Source organism: Mercenaria mercenaria, chromosome 14, assembly GCF_021730395.1.
Source record: "Mercenaria mercenaria strain notata chromosome 14, MADL_Memer_1, whole genome shotgun sequence".
NCBI lineage: Eukaryota > Metazoa > Mollusca > Bivalvia > Venerida > Veneridae > Mercenaria > Mercenaria mercenaria.
The window spans coordinates 66779287-66800587 of NC_069374.1; the positions used below are offsets into that span (position 1 = coordinate 66779287).

Here is a 21301-nt window from a genome sequence, read left to right on the forward strand (position 1 = left end):
ATAGGTAATCTACATCTCATTTCATGACTTAATTTTGAAAAAGGAAGAAAATGCATCAGCAACCGGGTAGCTGAGTCAATAAGAGCATTTGCCTTTAGCCTGTAAGCAAAAGACCCTGGGTTTGAGTCCCTATTAGGTAGCACATCCATTTTTTCACCTGTTTGCATATTTTGCCTAACTAGGGTCATGACCATAAATGCTCCGCAATACATGGGAAGTCATGGTATATTACTAAATTATTAAATGAAATGTGTAGCCGTCCATTAACCGTAACCTAGTCAGTCTTCTAGCAGTCCGGTAAAAAATTTATTTAGAGATTGAAGTGTAATAAATTAATTTATCAAATTCTGTTTGCAAAACATAGCAATATATACACTCATCCATATACTATGCTTAGTTAGATATATGTTTTAAATTTCTATTTCTCAACAAGTAAACGCTCTGGTGTAAAAAAATAATTATTTGATGACATTTCATTAAAAATTTCCAACAGAAAAATTCATAATTCACAGATAGATTGATTACTGGACAGATGGGAAAAACCAAAGCGGATGGGCTAGGTCAGTAGGTGACGGTTACCGGACGGTTAGAACGCAGACTAGGCCTCTGGTTACCAGATGGCTAGATACTTCTATATTAAAATTGGGAGATGATGTAGCTGTAAGAGACCGGCTCAGTAAAGCATTTGCCTGGTCCTGTTTTCGAGTTTTTGGCCAGTCTGGGCACCAGTCTTTGTCAGGCTACACATTTTTTTCACCCAGAGACATCATCATATTAAAATAAAAACGTACGTCATGCAGGTCAAATTGTTCACATTATGTGTTGACATGTAAAATTTCATCTGGAACATGATCCGATTTATAACTTTTGTCACATTTCCAAGATAAAATATTGATACTGCACGATGTCATACACGACAGTCTTTAAAAAAAGTGAACATATAATACTTGTACCGGATAATTATGCATTCTAACAAAGAAAGTAGACGGAAGAATTTCATTTCCACATTACCCCACCCACTGCGTGTTTCGTGTTTACAACCAGTTTTTCTAAATTAGATATGATATTTACCTTAAAGGAGGATTGCATTTGCAATGTTTCTCACTATGAAGACAGCCACAAACAGTACAAAGCTGCTTCTTCCACTTGTTTAGCCAATATCCGCTGTTAGAACAATTTTTAACAGAGCAGGTGAAAGCCATTGTTGTATTTTTTTTACTCGATAATAAAGAAGGATAACTCTAGCTGAACTAAGAGTATGCGCATGCGCACTTCGGAACTATCTAGAGGTGTATTACCAACCTCACTGGGTCAAGTCCCATAACTCTGGCATGTATTTTGGGCAAATTATGCCCCCTTTTGGACTTTGAAAATTCTGGTTAAAGTTTTACATGCGAGTTTCTATCTCCAAAACTAATGCAGATATTGAACTGAAGCTTCACATGTGCCTTTGGGGTTATAAAACTAGTTGATAGCAGCAAGTCCCATAACTGATATGCATTTTGGTCAAATTATGCCCCCTTTTGAACTTAAAACTCTTTTGATATTTAACCTTTTTGGGTAATATTTTCCTGCTTCTGGGACAATATTTGGAATAGTCGAGCTTGGCTGTCTTACGGACAGCTCTTGTTTCTAAAAGTCGTCGAATGTCCAGTTTAAACAATATTTTTGAAAAATTGTTATGATGCAAAGACTGTTTAACAGCATTTTACAGTATCTGACATTAAAGTGTATCCTGTCATTACATCTTAGTAAACTAATTTCAAAGAAATATTCATGAAAAATCGGCAATTTCACAAAACAGACGACAACCTACTTTCGATTTCAAAAACTTGTAAAAAGATAAAATCAAAATATTTTCCTATTTAAACTTGATTGTGATCAATTTTTATTAATTAGATTTAAATGTCTGTTGTCTGGACTTAAGTTTCAGATATGTATAAAGGGGTATTTACGACTATATTACCGAAAACGAAAGTACACTTTGACAGGTGGCGCGAAATGATAATGATTTCAGACTGGTTTGCAAACTGTTTTAACACTAAGGTTCAGTGATTTTAATGCTAGTTTAAATGCTAGTGGAGCAGTCTAAAATATCATGGTCTGCCTCGGGCATGATTACAGCAGGTAACTGTTTAATTGCTTGTTAATTATGTCAATGCCCCCCGGCGTGTATCACTCGATAAAAAGGGGGCAATAAAGCAGTGTATTATAATCACTGAGGCAAAAAGGGAAGTTTGGCTTAAAAAAGAAATGAAAGGTTGTAAAAATGGGCAGGGTGCCTGGTGGGGCAACAGGGCGGAACGAATTTCGGAACGGGCGATGCGCCCTGCTGTAAATAGCTAGCTGGAGCACTGAAATAGTGTTCGCTATACAAACTTTGGTTACAAGGAACTAGTTCGCTATATAGATATAAGGAACCTCGGTTATAAGGAACAATTTTTAAAGGTCCCAAGCTGTTCCTTATAAACGAGGCCCCATGAAAGAGCTTTTTTGGCAAGAACCACAAAATTCCATGTTAATGAAATATTGGATGAATTTACATTATAAATCAGTTTGTAGTATTACTCATTGGCAAAATACCACTAAAGTATAAAGGTTTTATATGAAAAGGATTTGACAGAATTGAACAAATAAACTCTGTAGCAAACAGATATTTCAGTACTTATTCATAAATTTGCTGTATGTTTTGTCACAGTCAGATGATTCTGAAGTGATATGTTACTCTCTGGTACACTGGGAAGACCCGACATCTGACAAGGGTTCCTGTGAGTGGGATAGAGAAGGGACGTTGTATTACAAGTCAAACGAAACAACAAATATTCTGGGAACTCAGACCTGGAGATTAGCATATGCAGCATTAAGGTAGGATGTTTTATGATATACATTACATATGATTGAAAAGGAATAAAAAAAATAGTGGTATGTTACCAGGTATTACAGATTGCAATTAAAGTCATGCATATAAAACGCTTACTGTTCTGTATTAAGGGAGTAAATAGATCTATAAGGTCTTCAGGAAGTAAAGGATGCAACAAAGTAAATTAATCTATAGCAGACTCTGATTTGGTCTATTCATGAGAGATAATGAAAAGTGAAGCACATTTCTTGACCCTTACCCCCAAGCATGGGCATAACTGGAACTCTTGTGTGTGTCTAGGCAAGGAGACTGTAACAGCTGTTAGTTACAAAAAAAATTGTTTAATTTGTTTCAATATTTTGGTTTGTTGCTTCGGTAAGATATTTATGGCCCAAACCTCTTTAGATTGAACACTGGGGAACTCATGTGTTTGTTGTACATGAGTGGTTTATTTTCTCGTATTTTTGTCTATAGTAAAACACCAATCAGTTGAGGTCACAAAGGAATGAGGAAAATGTTTGAGTTATCCAGGTTTTCCAGCAATCCAGTGGACAAACACTTGGGGATCACATAACTTGCTCTTGGTAGAGTTCTTAAGCAAATTATGCTCAAGGGAATAATGATTTACTGTAATTGGAAAGAAAATATCTGCCTTTATTGGGTAGTGTTTGCCCCTTCAAAGGTGTTCTTTAACACACTGAGGTTATACACTCGGTATGAAGATTTTATGTTGGTCCATTTAAGAAATAGTAAGTTCCCAAACGTGATTTATCGTGGAATTACCCGTGTTTTGAGTTCTTATGCGTAAGAATATATCACGAAGGCCGTAGGCCTGAGTGATATATTGTTTCGCATAAGAACGAAAGACTCTGATTATTCTACGATAAATCACACTTGGGAACTTATTATTTCGATTCTAACACGACATACTAGTATCAACCGTGTCAGAAAAAATGGTAACTACTTTTTACGACCGTGCTACACACATGGATTGGATGACGTCATTGCACGCGAGTGGTTTATTGCAGAATAACCCGAGATAGATTTTGCTCTACGTGTATGTAGGTTATTTGCTGGTCGTGTTAGAGTTTGTCATATTTCTTCTCTATTTCAGGGATAGTATGTTGTGTCTATACAATGATAAAAATGATGCCAAACCGTCCCACTTCCTTAGTATGGGTGGAGGTCAGTGTGTTGGTTGTAAAAGAGACTTCAACTGTGACAAAAACAACGCCATTAAAATTATGTTGTCTGATGGTAGTTTCTGGAGTATTGCACTAGATACAGAGGAAGAGGCAAATAAATGGTTACAGGGCTTGTGCCAGGCTGTGTCTGAGGGAATGAAGGTAAAAACATCAAAAACATCATCTGGGTTGAAAGGTTAAATGATGGGGCCCATATGGCTGAGTGTTTTAAGTTGTTGACTTTAAGACTCTTTTGTCTGTCGCTGTGTGTTCAAAACCTTGCTTGCGATGTAGAAATCTGTAATGTGAGGGAACTATCCAGCTTGCTTACAGAAGGTGAATGGTTCTACCATGGTGCCTGAAATAATGCCTGTATTGATGGTCTTTCACCATCAAAAGCTTGAAATTTACCATATTTCTTTAAATTACCGGTATGTATTTAAGTGCAACAACAAAAAATGTCATTGATTTCAAAGGCAGAGGTAGCTTTCTAACTGCAAAAGAAGAGTCCTTTCGATTTATAACGTTGCCCTCTCCTTTACTTCTGCCTAAAAGAATTGGTTGAATTTTTGTATTCTAGGACAATTTTGTGAGGGGACTTACTTTTGCAGAATTCAAAGTTGAACAAACCAAATCACAGTGATAGAATTTCAAGGTTATTTCATTCATAAACTCCCATCAAAGAAGTCGTTTTAACTGAAACCACGAAAGTTTTATGCTGATAAAATTTAATAAGTTCATAGTAGTCATAAAGAGATAATTTATTTGCATTGAAATACTACAAAAGTAGATATAACATGCCTTTACACACTCAATTAAAACATCATAGGACATGTATCAGAAAGGTTCTTTGCGTTGGTTTAATGGAAACTTTAGAAGTGATCCTTTTGAATTTTGAAATGTGTTCATTGTAAGATTTTGTTAAAAACTGTTCACTATTGCAAAGTTTCACAGTATTAAATGACCTTATGAATGAGGTTTAATCATATAATGAAGGGAATGGTTGGGTGTTCATTTACAGATGAATTCTGTTAGAGCATCATGTGTCCCATGCTGTATGGTGTTGAGTAAACAGAAGTTGTTGATGTGCCATGAAGACTTGGATACCAACTTTATACGTACGCTCGGTAGTGCTAATCTACATGACATCACATCTGTCCTCCACGATGATCTGCACAAGTCTTATATCGTTCTGGTAATGTGCAAATTCTTATTGGCAAAATTATATTTTCGTGTTTCGAGAATGATTGATTGCCAGGGTTAAAATCTTTCTTGTAATCATGCTACCAGATACTGTGAAATCATTAATATTTGTGAGAGACAAATTTTCATATATTTCATGCTGAAGTTAATCTAGTAAATTAAATACCAACAAACCACTGAAATTCTCATGCATTTTATGTAAAAAAGTTGAAAATTGATAATTTCAAACCCCCCTATGAAATAGCTGTTCTAGCGAACACAACAAAATTTCATGCCGACGAAATGAGTTTATTTCTCTGTATATATTTTCCTGTCATACCTGAGCCTTATACTACGACAAGAAGATAACGTTTGGCTGGGACATTACCATACAATAAAATTTACAACCAACCTCTTACTGATATGCAGTTAAGCCTGTATATGTAAACAACACTTGGAAGCTTTAAATTTCAGATGGTCCCTACATACAGTAAAATGCTCTGCAATCTGGTCTTAAAATCCAGGCCTGAACCTTGCCTGATCAGTATATGTATTATTCACAGGTGTTTGAGTCAGATGAAGAGACTGTATCCAGTGAGAAATGGGTGTTGTATTTCAACAGTGACCATGAGTGCAACAGGTTTAAAACAGCGCTGTCAGATTGCTGGTTCAAACATTTTCAGGTATGTAATTTTACAAGATTGAAATAAGGTGATGAAATGGTACATTGCTACACTGTCAGACCTGTGAAAGATATTGGGGGACTAAAATTAAAATGCAGAAGTGAAATGAAACACAACTATGTTAAATAATGTGAAAAAGAAAAAGCAAATATAGAAATTGACAGCAAGTTGGTGTCTTCCTTCACGGTCAAAGCTGGAAAGTCACCATATTACCTATGATTGTGTTGGTACGACGTTAAATTCAACAAAATCAAAATTGTTTTTCAAATATGAATGGTGTACATGTAATGTCAAACTAAGAGGGCTTTCTTTAGACTGTTTCTTTAGACTTCTTTTTCCACACTAATATGCCCCCCTTCGAAGAAGGTGGGGTATATTGTTTTGCAGTTGTCGGTCGGTAGGTCGGTATGCCGGTCTGTCCATAGACCAATTGGTTTCTGGATGATAACTCAAGAATGCTTGGGACTAGGATCATGAAAATTGATAATGAGGTTGGTCATGACCAGCAGATGACCCCTATTGATTTTGAGGTCAATTGCTCAAAGGTCAAGGTCACAGTGACCTTGAATAATTAAACGGTTTCTGGATGATAACTCAAGAACGCTTGGGGACTAGGATCAGGAAAGTTGATAGGGATGTTGGCCGTGACTAGCAGATGACCCCTATTGATTTTGAGGTCAGTAGGTCATAGGTCAAGCTCAAAGTGTTAAACGGTTTCCAGATGATAACTGAAGAATGCTTGGATTTAGTATCATGAAAGTTGATAGGGAGGATGGTCATGGCCAGCTGATGACCCCTATTGATTTTGAGGTCAGTCTGCCAAAGGTCAAGGACACAGTGACCTGGAACAATTACACAGTTTACAGACTATAACTTGAGAATACTTGGGCCTAGGATCACGAAACTTAATAGGGATGTTGATCATGACCAGCAGATGACCCCTATGATTTTGATGTCAGTAGGTCAAAGGTCAAGATCACATTGACCCAGGACATAAGAACTTCTTTTTGCCAGATAACTGGAGAATGCTTTGGTCTAATACTGTGAAATCATTTAATTTTGTTGGCACGAAATTTCGTGGTTTTGACCAAAACGACTGTTTCGTGGGGACGTAAATTCGTGGATTTTCAATTTTTGAGAAAACAATCATAATTTCTACAGGAATAGATCTACTAGTACTTCTGTCCTTACATGTAAAACCTACACGTGTCAAACGGCGCTACCATGGTTACCGAATTTGCAATCTACACCGCGGGAGATTAGCGAGTGATCATGTGCCAATTAACGACCGCGTTATCTATAATTATACGACCCCTAAATTGCAAAACTTTTTTAAAACTGTGAAATATTCAAAAAGATGAGTCGGCGCCAATTAAAAAGTGTCAAAACCGTAGCAAATTTCACAATTAGCATTCGTAATCGAAACAAATATAAAGTTGATTATTGATCATTTGATCGTGTTTTAAACAAGAACTAGTTATTGTACTGCAAATTAAAACAAACTGTCATAGATTTAAATAATGTTGTTTTTATTCCGTAGAACTTATATAACCATAAAAATCCTTACATAAACTGGTCCGATTTTTTTGCAAAATTAATGCGCGTCTGCATCTAAAATTACAAGCTGTTGAACCTCGTGCATGTGTTATTCCTGCCGAGAAACGTGAAATGTGAATTAGGTATTAATGCATCGGATGTAAATCTAGCAATTAATTTGTAATATTTAGTAGTTCCAAAGTCGTAGTATTTTACATGTCAGTAAAAATAATGGCTAGTGTTTAAACATTGCATAGCGCGGCTGAAAAAAATCAACAGCCCTACTATAGTGCGGTTGGCACGTGACGCTACGTCAAACTTCTATTTTTAGTATCTACTTTTACTTTGACAAGCATGTCATAAACAAACCACGGGTAAATGTCTGAATAAAATAGTCAGTTTTGTTTCCACGCATACATATGTTTATCGTTGATGGAGTCTCCATGAAGTACAGGAAAGCTGCAGGTTAGTACTGCCGCATGCATACAACTACGGATCAGATCGAATGGCTATGGCGTCTTTTTTGGCGACTTTACGTACAATCAAAAATTATCGTGGGCACAATTTGTTCGTTGGGACTTAAATTTGTGGTTTAGCTCAACCACGAAATCCACGAAAATTAATCCCCCACGAATAATAATGATTTCACAGTATCACATTTGATACAGAGTTTACTTATGAATGGTCAATGATCCATAATTATTGATTTGAGGTCAGTATGTCAAACATCCAGTGCAAAGTGACCAAATAATTTCTGTTCCTTGTGCAATTACTGAATGCATCAAGGGGGGCATTTCATGTTCTCTTGTTGTTTAATAGCTAGATTTTCTTAAGTTTTTGACAGAATTTCCTTGTAATTTCAACATTCTTCTTTAACTGCAAAAAATTATTCACATTTAGAGACAATGTTGAATGACTATGCAGAAAAACAAGTTGATCTTTGAGATATACTGCAGAAAATGTAAACTAACTATAAGTCAGCCTAAACAATCAATGCTGAAGACAATAGTATAGTGTAAGTAGGTACCAGTGTTAGGTCTGGTGTTCGCACCATACTACAAAACCCTGCTTTCATTTCAGGTTGAAGTCCCAGTTCTTCCAATAGATGACTTTTCTCTACAGAAGAAGTGTAGTGAAATGGTGCGCCTTTTAAAATCTTCCCTCACCATGACCAACAGATGAATTTAAACAAGTGTAAAGAAATTTTACACACAAGCTCTAAGCTTATCCTGTCTGCTGTTGAAGAATATCACACTATACTGTGGTTATGTCAGTACTGCAGTATACTCATTAATAAAACAAAAAATGTTTTCTGTTAATTTTTTTGCCTGTTGATTTAGTATAAGTCGAGTGTCTACAAAGATTTATGCAGCTGTGTGACTTTATTAGAAATAAGTAGTTTCATAGTGTCATCAATAAAAAAATAAGTCTCCATTAACAAAAAAAGTATGTTTATTTCTTTCTCTCAAATTTGAAATCCATGAATTCATACGCTGAGGAAAAATTGTCATTTTGACTCTTAAGATTTCACACTACACAGTATATTTCTACAAATATTTTTAAACTTGTTTAACTAACTAAAAATATTGACACATTGTGTATATTAGGTCATGTGTTTTGGATAATTAAAAAAATATATCTGTCCTTCATCAAGTTGAAGTGGTATGAAAATTATGCATTTATTTTGTTGAATTGACTACAAAATCCTGACAAACGACAAGAATTGATGCATTGGTATCTATGCAGCTTTTTAGCAGCAAAAGGGTTTTTTTATAGGATGTACCGGTATCTTCTTTGTTGATATCTACAAGAAAGGTTGTATGGTCCTTCAGAATTTTATTTTTAAAAAGTTTTGGTTGGTTAGATCATTTTTATTTTACACTTTTATGTACTGAAATGTGCTAGAATGTATTTACATTGTGTTATATCAGCTTAATGTATTGTTAAGTACAAGTTTATATGTATCTGCAAGTTTAATGAGACATTGATTAAGTAGTTAATTAATTCATTCATTCATTCATAATAAGTAAATCAAGTACACTGAATCACATTAAAATCCAAACATATTATGATGTTCAGCCAAGAATTATTGTGAAAATTGAAGGCAGAATTTTGATAATAAAATAAACATAAAGGGTTGATTATAATGTCTGATTTTTTGAGAAAAAAAAGAGTTATTGTCATCACTTGATCGGCGTCGGCGTTGGATTTGCCTGGTTAAGTTTTATGTTTAGGTCAGCTTTTGTCCTAAACTATCAAAGCTATTGCTTTAAAACTTGCAACACTTGTTCACCATCATAAGCTGACTCTGTACAGCAAGAAACATAACTCCATCCTGCTTTTTGCAAGAATCTTGGCCCCTTTTAGACTTAGAAAATATCAGATTTCTTGTTAAGTTTTATGTTTAGATCAACTTTTCTCCTTAACTATTGAAGCTATTGCTTTAAAACTTGCAACACTTGTTCACCATCAAAAGCTGACTCTGTACAGCAATAAACGTAACTCCATCCTGCTTTTTGCAAGAAATATGGACCTTTTGGACTTAGAAAATATCAGATTTCTTGGTTAAGTTTTGTGTTTAGGTCATCTTTTCTCCTGAACTATCAAAGCTATTGCTTTAAAACTTGCAGCACTTGTTCACCATCAAAAGCTGACTCTGCACAGCAAAAAACATAACTCCATCCTGCTTTTTGCAAGAATTATGGCCCCTTTTGGACTTTGAAAATATCAGATTTCTTGGTTACGTTTTGTTTAGGTCAACTTTAAAACTTGCAACACTTATTCACCACCAGAAGCTGACACTGCACAGCAGTACCGTAACTCTTCATTGCTTTTTGCAGCATTGAAGGAAACTTCTTTGGTTTACATTTGAAACTTGATGTTAATAAGCACAAGTGTATGATCTTAACAGTTTTCAGTAGGCAGTCAAGAATACACTAAAAAAACATTTTGATGAAAAATGATATCAGGCAGAAGTCCTTATTTTAACACTTTTCTTCAGTCATTTTGTGACTTTTATATTTGTATGGTGTGTCTTGTGAAGCATACAGTTATGGGGATAGGCATTTCTTCATAGTGAAATTTTAAATCGAAATCTAAGCCTAAAATAGGAGTTATTTAGAACTATCTGAGAAATGCTTTTTTAAGAACTATGTAAGTGTTGAGTTTTTTAAAGTGGTTCAGTGTCTTAGCCAATGTAACCAAACTCATATTTGTTGTTAGTTATGATTCTTAATCCAGTTGTTGTTATGCAGAAATGTTCATTAACACTGAGTACATGTTCTACACTTAGGGATGTTTAATGTGTGGTTAATGAACTCTGTATTCACCATCGGTAAAACTGGCAAAAATTGAATGTATCAAAATTAGAAGTGGTATTACACTGTACTGTAACATATACTCTTGTGTCCATGAGTTGGGTGTCCTTTAGTGATACATAAATGAAAACAATGTATTATCTAACTTATTTTGAAATTTCAGTTGTTACTACACTGTAGTAAAGGAGTTATTCACCCTATTTAGTATTTATTGAATATATGTTACAGTTTGAGTTAAGTACACAATGTTTGATGTAAATTCTTAGGAAAGGCAAATATATCACTAATCAAACTCAGACCATCTTTTATGTGAAATTTTCCAATGTTTTAACCATTGTAAAACATCCCCTAATACTAGTATTCCATTTACATTTATGCTTCATTCCTGCAAACCTTCCAGTCCTTTTTTACATCATAATATTTATTAGAAATCTTCAGCTAGAGTATATTTAAATATTAGTTTTCAAGTGCAATATTATTTTTACTTTGACTGCATAATGGTTCTAGAGAGATTTTGACATTAAATTTTATAATTTAAGAGTGAGTTATGCCAAGAGTAAGAACATTTTTATCCAAGAGAGCAAGAAACTTGTTATTTTAAAACTGCTTATTTTATAATGGTTTCTTTTATTGTCTTTTTGAATTGTTTATATAACAATGCTGAGAATCGTTAAAGAAGCTGTTCAAGGTCCTAACATCAATGTAAAATAACTTTGTTTTAGTCAAGAGTTCCAAATAATTGAGCCGTGTCGTGGTAAAACCAACATAGTGGCTTTGCGACCAGCATGGATCCAGACCAGCGCGGATGCACATCCGCGCAGTCTGGTCAGGATCCATGCTGTTCGCTTTCAAAGCCTATTGGAATTAGAGAAACTGTTAGCGAACAGCATGGATCCTGACCAGACTGCGCGGATGCGCTGGCTGGTCTGGATCCATGCTGTTCGCAAACCCACTATGTTGGTTTTCCCACAGCACGGCTCATATATAGGTGTATAGGTAGTATACTCCTGGAATCTGAAACAGCCAGAAAAGCTTCTAGAATAGGAGCATCTTCAGTATCTTACAAAATCCCCCTAAAACTTAGAATTATTCACCTTCTTCTAGGGGAGTCATTGACGAACACAGTAGGTAACTGTGGGCGACTATGTTGTATTTTGTTGTGTATTTATACCCACTTCCTTGGTTGAAGTTCACAGTGTAACTAGCCCACCAATAGGGAGAGCCCAGATCTATGGACCATGAGGGTATGAGTTCTAAGCCGGGGCGAGTTGTATGTTCTCCTTGATGTCTTGATAGGAGATAGTGTTATGAAATCATTCATCCCCCACCTCTTATCCAAAATAGAGAAGTTACTTGTTAACCGTAAAGTTTCCAAGAACACCCACTTTTACCTAACTGAAATACCTTCATAAAACAGCGCTAAACCCAAAAACAGACATTATTATGAATTATTTTTATCTATCTCAGTTCCCGGTATAAATTGGGAATTAGTTTATTGTGTCCCATTAGTATCATCTAAGTGTAAAATCTTATGCTTCTGTGACTAAGAAATTTTAAAAAAAATATGACAAGTTCCATCAGGTTGTTAACAACAGCGAGGAGTGGCATCTTGTTGTAAAGATAGTTGTCAAACATAGTTGTTGTAACTTCTGTTTGATTATCCTAATTTGTAAAAAGTAGTTTTCATGAATAGAAGCCATATATCCATTCTAATGGTCACAAGGGTGTTAGTATGAAATTTTTTAGTTCTAAAGACACCTTGAATTACCAGTTACATGCCCAAAAGTGTAGTTTTCCCTTTGTAAAACTATAAGTTTTTTCCTAATTTAAAAAAAATAACATCATAATGTTACATTTATGCTAAGTTAGATATCCTGGAAGTTACAACATATCAATCATGAGCCAAAAAAAAAATGTAAAATTTAGAACTGTATTTTATCCAGAATGGCAGAACTTTACAATAGAAAATACCCTGTCAAAATTTTGTGGTTTACTGGTCAATTTTAAACTAATGCATTGTGAAAAAAATATCCCATTACCACCCTAAAATATCTTTAGAATAATATATATATATATCGTACTGTTTTATATTTAAAAATATTTAAAGGGGAAAAGCCCTGTTCTGAATTAGATGGATGCTAGTTCTTAATCTTACCTTCCCAGGACCTTCCCAGGAAAATAATCCCAGGAAAATAATAAATGTGCAATTAATTAGAAGATTATACCTTCAATTTTATTTTGTTTTAAATGTTTTTGTTGATTTGTTTTGCTTTTGTTGTTTTCAAGAGAATTTTTAGCTCGACTATTCATAGAATAGTAGAGCTATTGGACTCGCCCATGCGTCGGCGTCCGCGTCCGCGTCCCGATATGGTTAAGTTTTTGTATGTAAACTTCACACACTTATTCACTGTGATAAACTGACTTACATTGCACAGGTTCCATAACTCTATTTTGCTTTTTTACAAAATTATGCCCCTTTTTTGACTTAGAAATTTTTGGTTAAGGTTTTGTATGTAAGCTGGTATCTCAGCAACCACTTGTGGGAATGGATTAAAACTTCACACACTTATTCACTGTGATAAACTGACTTACATTGCACAGGTTTCATAACTCTATTTTGCTTTTTTACAAAATTATGCCCCTTTTTCGACTTAGAATTTTTTGGTTAAGGTTTTGTATGTAAGCTGGTATCTCAGTACTCACTAATTGGAATGGATTGAAACTTCACACACTTGTTCACTGTCATGATCTGACATACACAAAGCAGGTTCCATAACTCTGTTTTGCTTTTTTTACAAATTTATGCCCCTTTTTCGACTTAGAATTTTTTGGTTAAGGTTTTGTATGTAAGCTGGTATCTCAGTATCTACTAATGGGAAAGGATTGAAATTTCACACACTTGTTCACTGTCATGATATGACATGCAGTGCAAAGGGTCAATAACTCAACTTTGCATTTTACAAAATTATGCCCCTTTTTAAACTTAGGAGTTTTGGGTTAAATTCTTATATGTAAGCTGGTATCTCAGTACCCACTAATGGGAATGGATTGAAACTTCACACACTTGTCCACTGTCATGAGCTGATAAGCACTATGCAGGTTCCATAACCCTATTTTGCTTTTTTTAAATATTGCCCCTTTTTAGACTTTCGTATTCATTCAGTCGACAAGGCTGTTGAATAGTCGAGCGTTGCTGTCCTCCGACAGCTCTTGTTATTTTAAAGAGAAACCCTCTTAAGGAGGTAGGTTACCTTTATATTTGTATGTGCGCATGTCCAACCGGAAGCTAACGTGATGATTTACGACGACGTTTACGACAAACTAAATGTGTTTGTATATTCATTCTTCTGAAAACAAATCATAGACCTGTCTTCGATCTGACGCTTTATGGTTTAATAATGCAGAAATAATGAATAAATTGCCGCAGAAACGCTTCAAAACAATGTTGCCTTAAAATGACGTCATTGACGTCATGGCGTTACGTGTCAGTTACCGCGCAAAATAAATAGCTTTTATCTTGAAAGTATGTAATTCTGTGCATTTTCTTTATTTAAACTATTTTCAAATAACTATTATTTGCTGAAATATTCTTTATGAGTCTTTTGCTCTGAATAATAATCAATATTTTGCTTCTTTTATGTAGTTATATTGAAATGTTACGCGGAATGTAAGAAAATGGATGATGGTAACTAATGTTATTTGGAATATAGCTGGGTGAGAGGTTACTTGTTACAGCCATTTTCAAATACAGAATCTAGCAGTTTGATTTGTAATACCTATTTTTCAGGTTCCGTTGATAATTTGTTACTTATATACTAAAACTAAGATCTAAAATTGTTCAAATTTCAGTAGAAAATCGTGGTTTCTTGAATTGAATTGATATTACCATGGAAACGAAGCCCGTGACCTATGTATCTAAATGCAAAATTCAAAAGCGTTGACACTAGTCTATTTAAGAAACACAGCTTCGGCTTTTTATTTTCATTTCAACAATATCCATGAGAATAATAGTAGCATGCTGAACGATTTTTAGATGAAAAAAGCCAGACGAGGGGTACTGCTGTAAGTATTTTAAGCTTAGAAATTTGTTTGAATAAATGCAGATAACACGAAAATATAACTTACGCTAGAAATTATATGTTTTAAAGCTACATCAGCTAGAAAGATAATCTTATTCAATATTATTTTATAAGAAATTACGACAAAAAGCAAGATATAAGCCATTTTAAACATCTCTGTTGCCATGGTTACTTTAAACATTAAGAAAAATAGGGTACCATGTATAGTGATTGGTATGTTGCTAATAATATTACCCAAATATTCCATGTTGGTCATTAACAGAATGGCACTGAAGCCGTCGAAAACCCCTATTTTTATACATAGTTGTTTAAAAATGAGAGAAAATGCGTTACCATGGAAACACGAATCCCGCGACATATACATTTTAAGCTTATATTAGAAAGCTAACATGCATACTAGTAAAATTATAGATTATGCGGACTTCTACGAATATCAATGAAACTGAAATACACTGAAAAGTGTTAAATATCCGTATTTTCCTTCTTCTTTCAATATGAAATACCTTTGGAGGGTCATGTTCTTCAGACCTGGATAAAAATTGAATTTGAAGGGACAGAGACAAACGAAACTGAGATTTTAGCTGTTAAAACTTCATATTACACGAAATACAAAAAGATGCTGCGTTTCAACTAATTTGAATTTACCCTTGTAACAAGGTAACCTACCTCCTTAACTGGTTAATTGTAACAATTTAGTGTTGTATTAACTAGTGATATTGCCATATGGAATACTTGCATTGTTTTTACTTTAATAAACTGCCATAGAATCTGATTTAACAAAATTTCATTACTTCAGCTTCAAGTATTTTTATACCAGACAAGAAATTCAATTCTAGAAATGGTACAATTGTGTACATTAATTTTATATAGTTTAACAGGTACCCGAATTTGAAATTCATGCTTATTTAATGTCTTTTTTTCATATGTTAATTTGAAGTGGTAAAGGTCCCTTACTTTAAATCTTTGCCACTTACTGCTGTGTGCTTCGAAACCTGGTTTGGATGTAGAATTCTCTTACGAAGAGAAGATGTCCAGCTGGCTTGTGGAGGCTGTTGGTCAGTTGTTCTACTGTGCCAGATATAATGTTTGGAGGGGCATTTTGGTTCCTTCCCAAAAATCAAAAGTTTGAATGTTGCCATGTGACTTAAATGATGTCAGTGAGACATTAAACCTAACGTAAGAAAAACAAATATCTGTATATGGTGGTAAATAACCTCTAAAACTTAAGCCTCTTTGTTTACACCTAGTGAGACATTCCATTGAATTACCATGATTTATGTCTTAATACATTACAAGTGAAAAAACAATTCTGCCCAATCATTAGCTATTAAAAGGGGTGCTTACCAAAAAGGTACTGACTGAATGGCTGACAGTGCAGATGATGATCAGCCTGCACATATATTTTCCAGTTTTAAATAATATTAGGTAAATTAGTATAGCATAAAGGACACTGCCTTCCGGAAGTTCTGCATAGCATGAGTGCTTATAATTCCATACTGGCCTGGGGAGAACCCTTGGCAAATTTCCAGTCTATCTCAGATTCAGACAAAAATAGTAATTTGTGACATTTTCCGATGATATATCCAAATTTATAACTGGAATCTGCTGATAATTGTAATCGGTATCACATAGATTTTTTGTTAATGTATGTCACTTTTTATGTACAAATACACTTGCCCTGTTTATAAAAGAGGTTGTATCACATACATTAACCATCTTAAAGTGAGTTTACATTTTGTTGTAAGTGTAGTACATGACAGTTTTTTCTGACAGGATGGATATTTGGCAATGTCCCAAGTCCTTGTTTACCTGTTAGAGATTAAAACATAAAACAGGAAGGTATGTGCACCATTTACCTGTGGATGTCTTCTGTAAAGTTGGTAACTTTTGTGTCACTTTTTATTTCGCAGTTTAGTGGACAGCAGCTATATTTGCACTGTCAGTATTTTATACCTCATAACTTGGTTATGCTGCATGATATTCACACGTGTTTTAAATCTGCATGTAACACTGTTTTGTAAATTTGAGCAAAAATAGAACACCACAGATATTACCAAGTCTGCATTAGCAAATGCTGTATTGTTCGAACCAAATAAGATATGTTTAGTACAATGTACAAGGAGTTAATTCTTAACAAAGAATTTTTTATTTTTTTTTTGTTATGTCTATGTATATATGGTTTAAACACTGTAAAATATGTTTGCTAAAGTTTCTGTGATGCTAAACCTGTGATAATCTCATTAGTTGTAACTTATGCTACAAAAGGCAGTTTGTTTCTTCCATTAATTTGCACACAATATGCCTGCCAATCACACATAATCACACAATAATTGTATCTCTTTCACAGGCATAAAAAAAGTTGTTCAAAAGTTTTTTTCTTCTATTTTTCAGTTCTCACTGTAAAATTATTTCAAAATACCAGTACTTTAAGAGGTCTTTGAGGATTTTTGTAATTTTACCTATGACCCTACCTGCAGTAAAGCAAATAAAATGAAAAAACATCCCTTGCAATAAGTCTGATTTTACAGTCTGCTCTCTTATGTTTATGGGCATAATATTTCAACCAGGTTAGATAACCATCCAGATACTCCAAGTCTCTCTGGAGTTATTACCCTTGTATTACTCTAAATTACAAAAATTGACATAGTCCAATCTAACTTGAGCAGTTCCTATCCATTGTTCACTAAACCTAGTCTGAATGTTTATTGACAAATTTGATAAATAGCTGGATAATCTTTATGGTTATGGAGTTATGGCCCTTGAATTATTTGAAATTGAGAAAATTGGAAACTAGCCTGCTCATTGAGTCGAGATATTTTGACAGTTTACAACTATTGAACTTTTTAAAGGAAGTTCATATTGTTCCACTTGACTACAGTAAAGGACTCGAAAATCTCAAGATAGACAAACATTTAGTCTCATGAACCGCCTGATGAATGTTAACCAATTTTGGTCAGTAGCAAGGTCATTTTTAGAGGAGCAACTTAGGCCCAATTAGGTCACTTGTAATTTCTTTTGTGCAGACTTCCTATATAGAGATGATTGTATTCTGTGAAGTAAAAATTTCAGATATAAATGATATAAATGAGGTGCAGATGATAGAACTTTTCCATTTTATGTCACATTTGAAGCATGGAGATCTTGTAAAGATTGAATTATTAGAACATTGTCAGAATTCCAAGTTCCAATTTAGAACAGGCCAGTATTTGTCACATTATAGAATCTTATCTATATTAGTAAGTCATGTACAAGTGCTACTTTGCCAAGTGTATTCTTCATTCATTCATTCATTCATTCATTCAGTGATAAGAGTTACGTACTATACACATACTTTATGTCCCAGTAATTACACAGCTGCTTGACCTGACATAATTTAACCTGACATTGAAAATTTTCATGGTGAAATAAAATTTTTTAAATAGTTTTTTTACATGTAAATTATGCTTGTGTTGAATTATTATTCAATATTTTGCATGAAAACTCACATGTTAATAAGCAGATTTAAAAATTAGTTTAATTGCAAGGAGACTCGGGTATATTTAGCCGAGGCAATCTTGTATTTTTCTTGGCTAAAGGTTTAGAGAAGTTTCCAAACACTGGCATCTGATTGGCTGGTTTTTAGCTCAGTCTTGGAATTGACCAATAGTAAGCTTGCATTCACTGACTGGTTTGTAAGACTGGAGCCAGGTTTTTATAACTCAAGAGTTAAGAAACATCTCTTTTTTTGAGGCAGTATCACCGGCTATTACATAATTATAATGTATTTGTATTTGTGCTTTGGTTATTGTTCTCACAGGAATAATGAACTGTTGTCATCATTCCGTTTATGGTATTAGTAATAGGTAAGCTGTGATTTTTCAGATTAACCAGTTGCTTTTTGCATCCCTTACTTCCACATAAGAAATAATTATCTTGCATATGCATTATGTATATACTGTGGTATGACAGTGCAGTAACTCATTTTAAAGATATTTATATCAACTGCACACATGCTGCATGAATAGTACACTTCAATGATTCTAATCAATCCTTTCATTGTAATATTAAATATTTAGAAATTAATATTGCTTATGTATTTTCAAAAAAAGACCAACAATTGATAATTTATTCAGTCTTAAAACTCTTCAAAACAGTTCTAATATAAAGAAAGAAAATGCATACATTTAAGGGGAAATGTGACAATTGTGTGGTTTTTTTATATAGGCAAAGAAGGAAAACTTTTAACTAGTGGAGAGAATTTTCTTAAACTTTGCATGATCATAGGGCATCATATTAGAAACAAATTTATGCAAAAAAAATTTGGGGTCCCTGTGCTTCTTTTTGAGTTATCTGCCCCTGAATGCGAGTTTTTTGCTCTGTTAGGTTATTTTTAAAAAGTAGCACCGGGACCCCCAATTTGTTTTGCATACATTTGTTTCTAATATAATGCTCTATGGTCATGCAAAGTTTAAGAAAATTCTCTCCGCTAGTTAAAATGTTTCCTTTTTTGACTATATAAAAAAAAAACACACAACTGTCCTATTTCCCCTTAAATCTTCAGTAGGTGGATTATCAGATTTGTTTTTAATGCTACATTCTTCATTCCTAGCCAGCTTAAATCCTGCATACTAATTGATTAAAAATAGGTTTGGACCATTAGCTTCAATGGCTGTTTCATTAAGTTAAAGGCAAGCTTGCACATACAATTGCTTAATTAATGAAGATATCTTTTAATTATTTAAGTGTGTAATATGGACTGTTTAGTTGTTGTATTAAACACCTGCAGTTATTGTGTTAGTTTTTGTTGCAGTATGACTAGGACAAAATATTATGTGTGTATATCAATTCTGTGCATCTTTGATTAAAGGAAAGCAAGATCACAGTGTTTAGTGATGGAAACTTATGATATACTGTTGGTTTCTGTTCATAAAGCTCCCTGTAAACTCTATATTGTAATAAATGAGAAAAATGACAAAAATTTCAATGTGCAATAAAAGCTATATTATATCTAGATTTGTTCTTTTCATTTGCTAACCAGACCAATTCACCCCAATTTACATCCTTTGGTAATATCGTCTGGCCACTTCCTACCAAAAAGTAGCAGCTTCCCACAAGGACTGGTCAGCCCAGTGTCCGTTGATTTTGACTGGATGAGATCATGTCGGGTTCCTATGGTATGATATTCCAATGGGGTAGCACTATAAAGTTATACATTGTGTTCACTGCTGCAAGTAGACATGATTGTTTATTTTGCATGACGTATTGTTGAAAAAGATGCAAAACCGAACACACACATAACACCATCTCAGCTACTTCCTGCATTTAAATTTTTAGCTAACCTGAACTTTGTTCAGTGTTAGCTATTAGTATAGGTGGATGGTCCTGCATCAACATTTTTACTTAAACATCTCCATGGAAAGTACTAGTTAGATTTACACCAAACTTGGTCAGTAGCATCCTGGCATGGACCTCTCGATCAAGTTACTTTGGCCCGCCAGAGCTAAAAATAGAAACAACTTCTCATTAACTTGGATCTTCATTAAACTTGGTCTGTAGCATATTTATAATGCCCTCTCATTAATTTGTTCAAATGGGATTGAATGGCTCCTTTTAGAGGCCACTAAACCTAAAAAAAGAAATACTTTTAAACAACTCATGAACTGATGGATCTTCATCAAACTTGGTCTGTAGCATCGTTATAAGGTCCTCTAAAATTTGTTCCTACGGACACGCTTTGCCCCTTTAAGGGGGCACTGGAGCTAAAGTTAGAAATTCTTTCTATGAACCTGTTGATCATCATCAAACTCGATTTTTAGCATCAGTATAAGGTCCTCTACCAACATTGGGCACTTTGTCCCTTTAAAGGGCTACTAGAGGTGAAAATTAAATTACTTCACACGAGTCGCTTGATGAATTTTCATAAAACTTGTTCTGTAGCATCATTACAAGTAGTCCTCTTCCAATTTTGTTCAATTAGAAGCACTTTGCCACGTTTAGGGCCCGCTAGAGCTAAAATGGAAAAATAGCAAAATACAGAAAAAAAAATATGTTTTATCTTCGCGAACTTTTTTAAGGATGTTCACACTAAACTTGGTCAGAAGCATGGTCAGAGTGGTCAATGTCCTCTTCAGGTGAGCGACATATGCCCATTTGGACCTCTTGTCTTCATTTAGTGTTCTGTTTTCATTTAGTACTCTTGATTCCTGAGTAGATGTTGATCCTGCGTGGCTCACAGCCAGATTCCATGGCCCACCATGGGATAGTATATAGTACTATACTACCTCCACGGGCCCACTGACTATTGGACGTCCCCTGCAGAAAACAAATCTCGGTTTCATTTAGTGAGTAGGATGATGTTTGCATTATTAAAGGTGAAGCCAGTTTTCGCTTGTCTTAATCCCACCTGACACCAATACGGAGTGGCCAAAAACGTAATCCGCCGTCTACTTGGGATTGTACAATGGCTAAGGAAGCCATTGAT

At 34.5% G+C, this 21301-nt stretch overlaps 1 protein-coding gene across 2 annotated transcripts in view; it reads left to right on the forward strand.

Moving 5' to 3' along the window:
* LOC123526983 (pleckstrin homology domain-containing family M member 2-like) overlaps positions 1-12927 on the forward strand; it is a 66898-nt gene extending 53971 nt beyond the window's left edge. For both annotated transcript variants that reach the window (XM_053523767.1, XM_053523768.1), the window contains 5 exons: positions 2699-2865; positions 3975-4206; positions 5066-5239; positions 5790-5909; positions 8526-12927. In XM_053523767.1, coding sequence (XP_053379742.1) covers positions 2699-2865; positions 3975-4206; positions 5066-5239; positions 5790-5909; positions 8526-8627 — 795 coding nt within the window. In that variant the 3' untranslated portion in view covers positions 8628-12927. The remainder of the gene's footprint in view (positions 1-2698; positions 2866-3974; positions 4207-5065; positions 5240-5789; positions 5910-8525) is intronic.
* The last annotated feature ends 8374 nt before the right edge of the window (positions 12928-21301 follow it).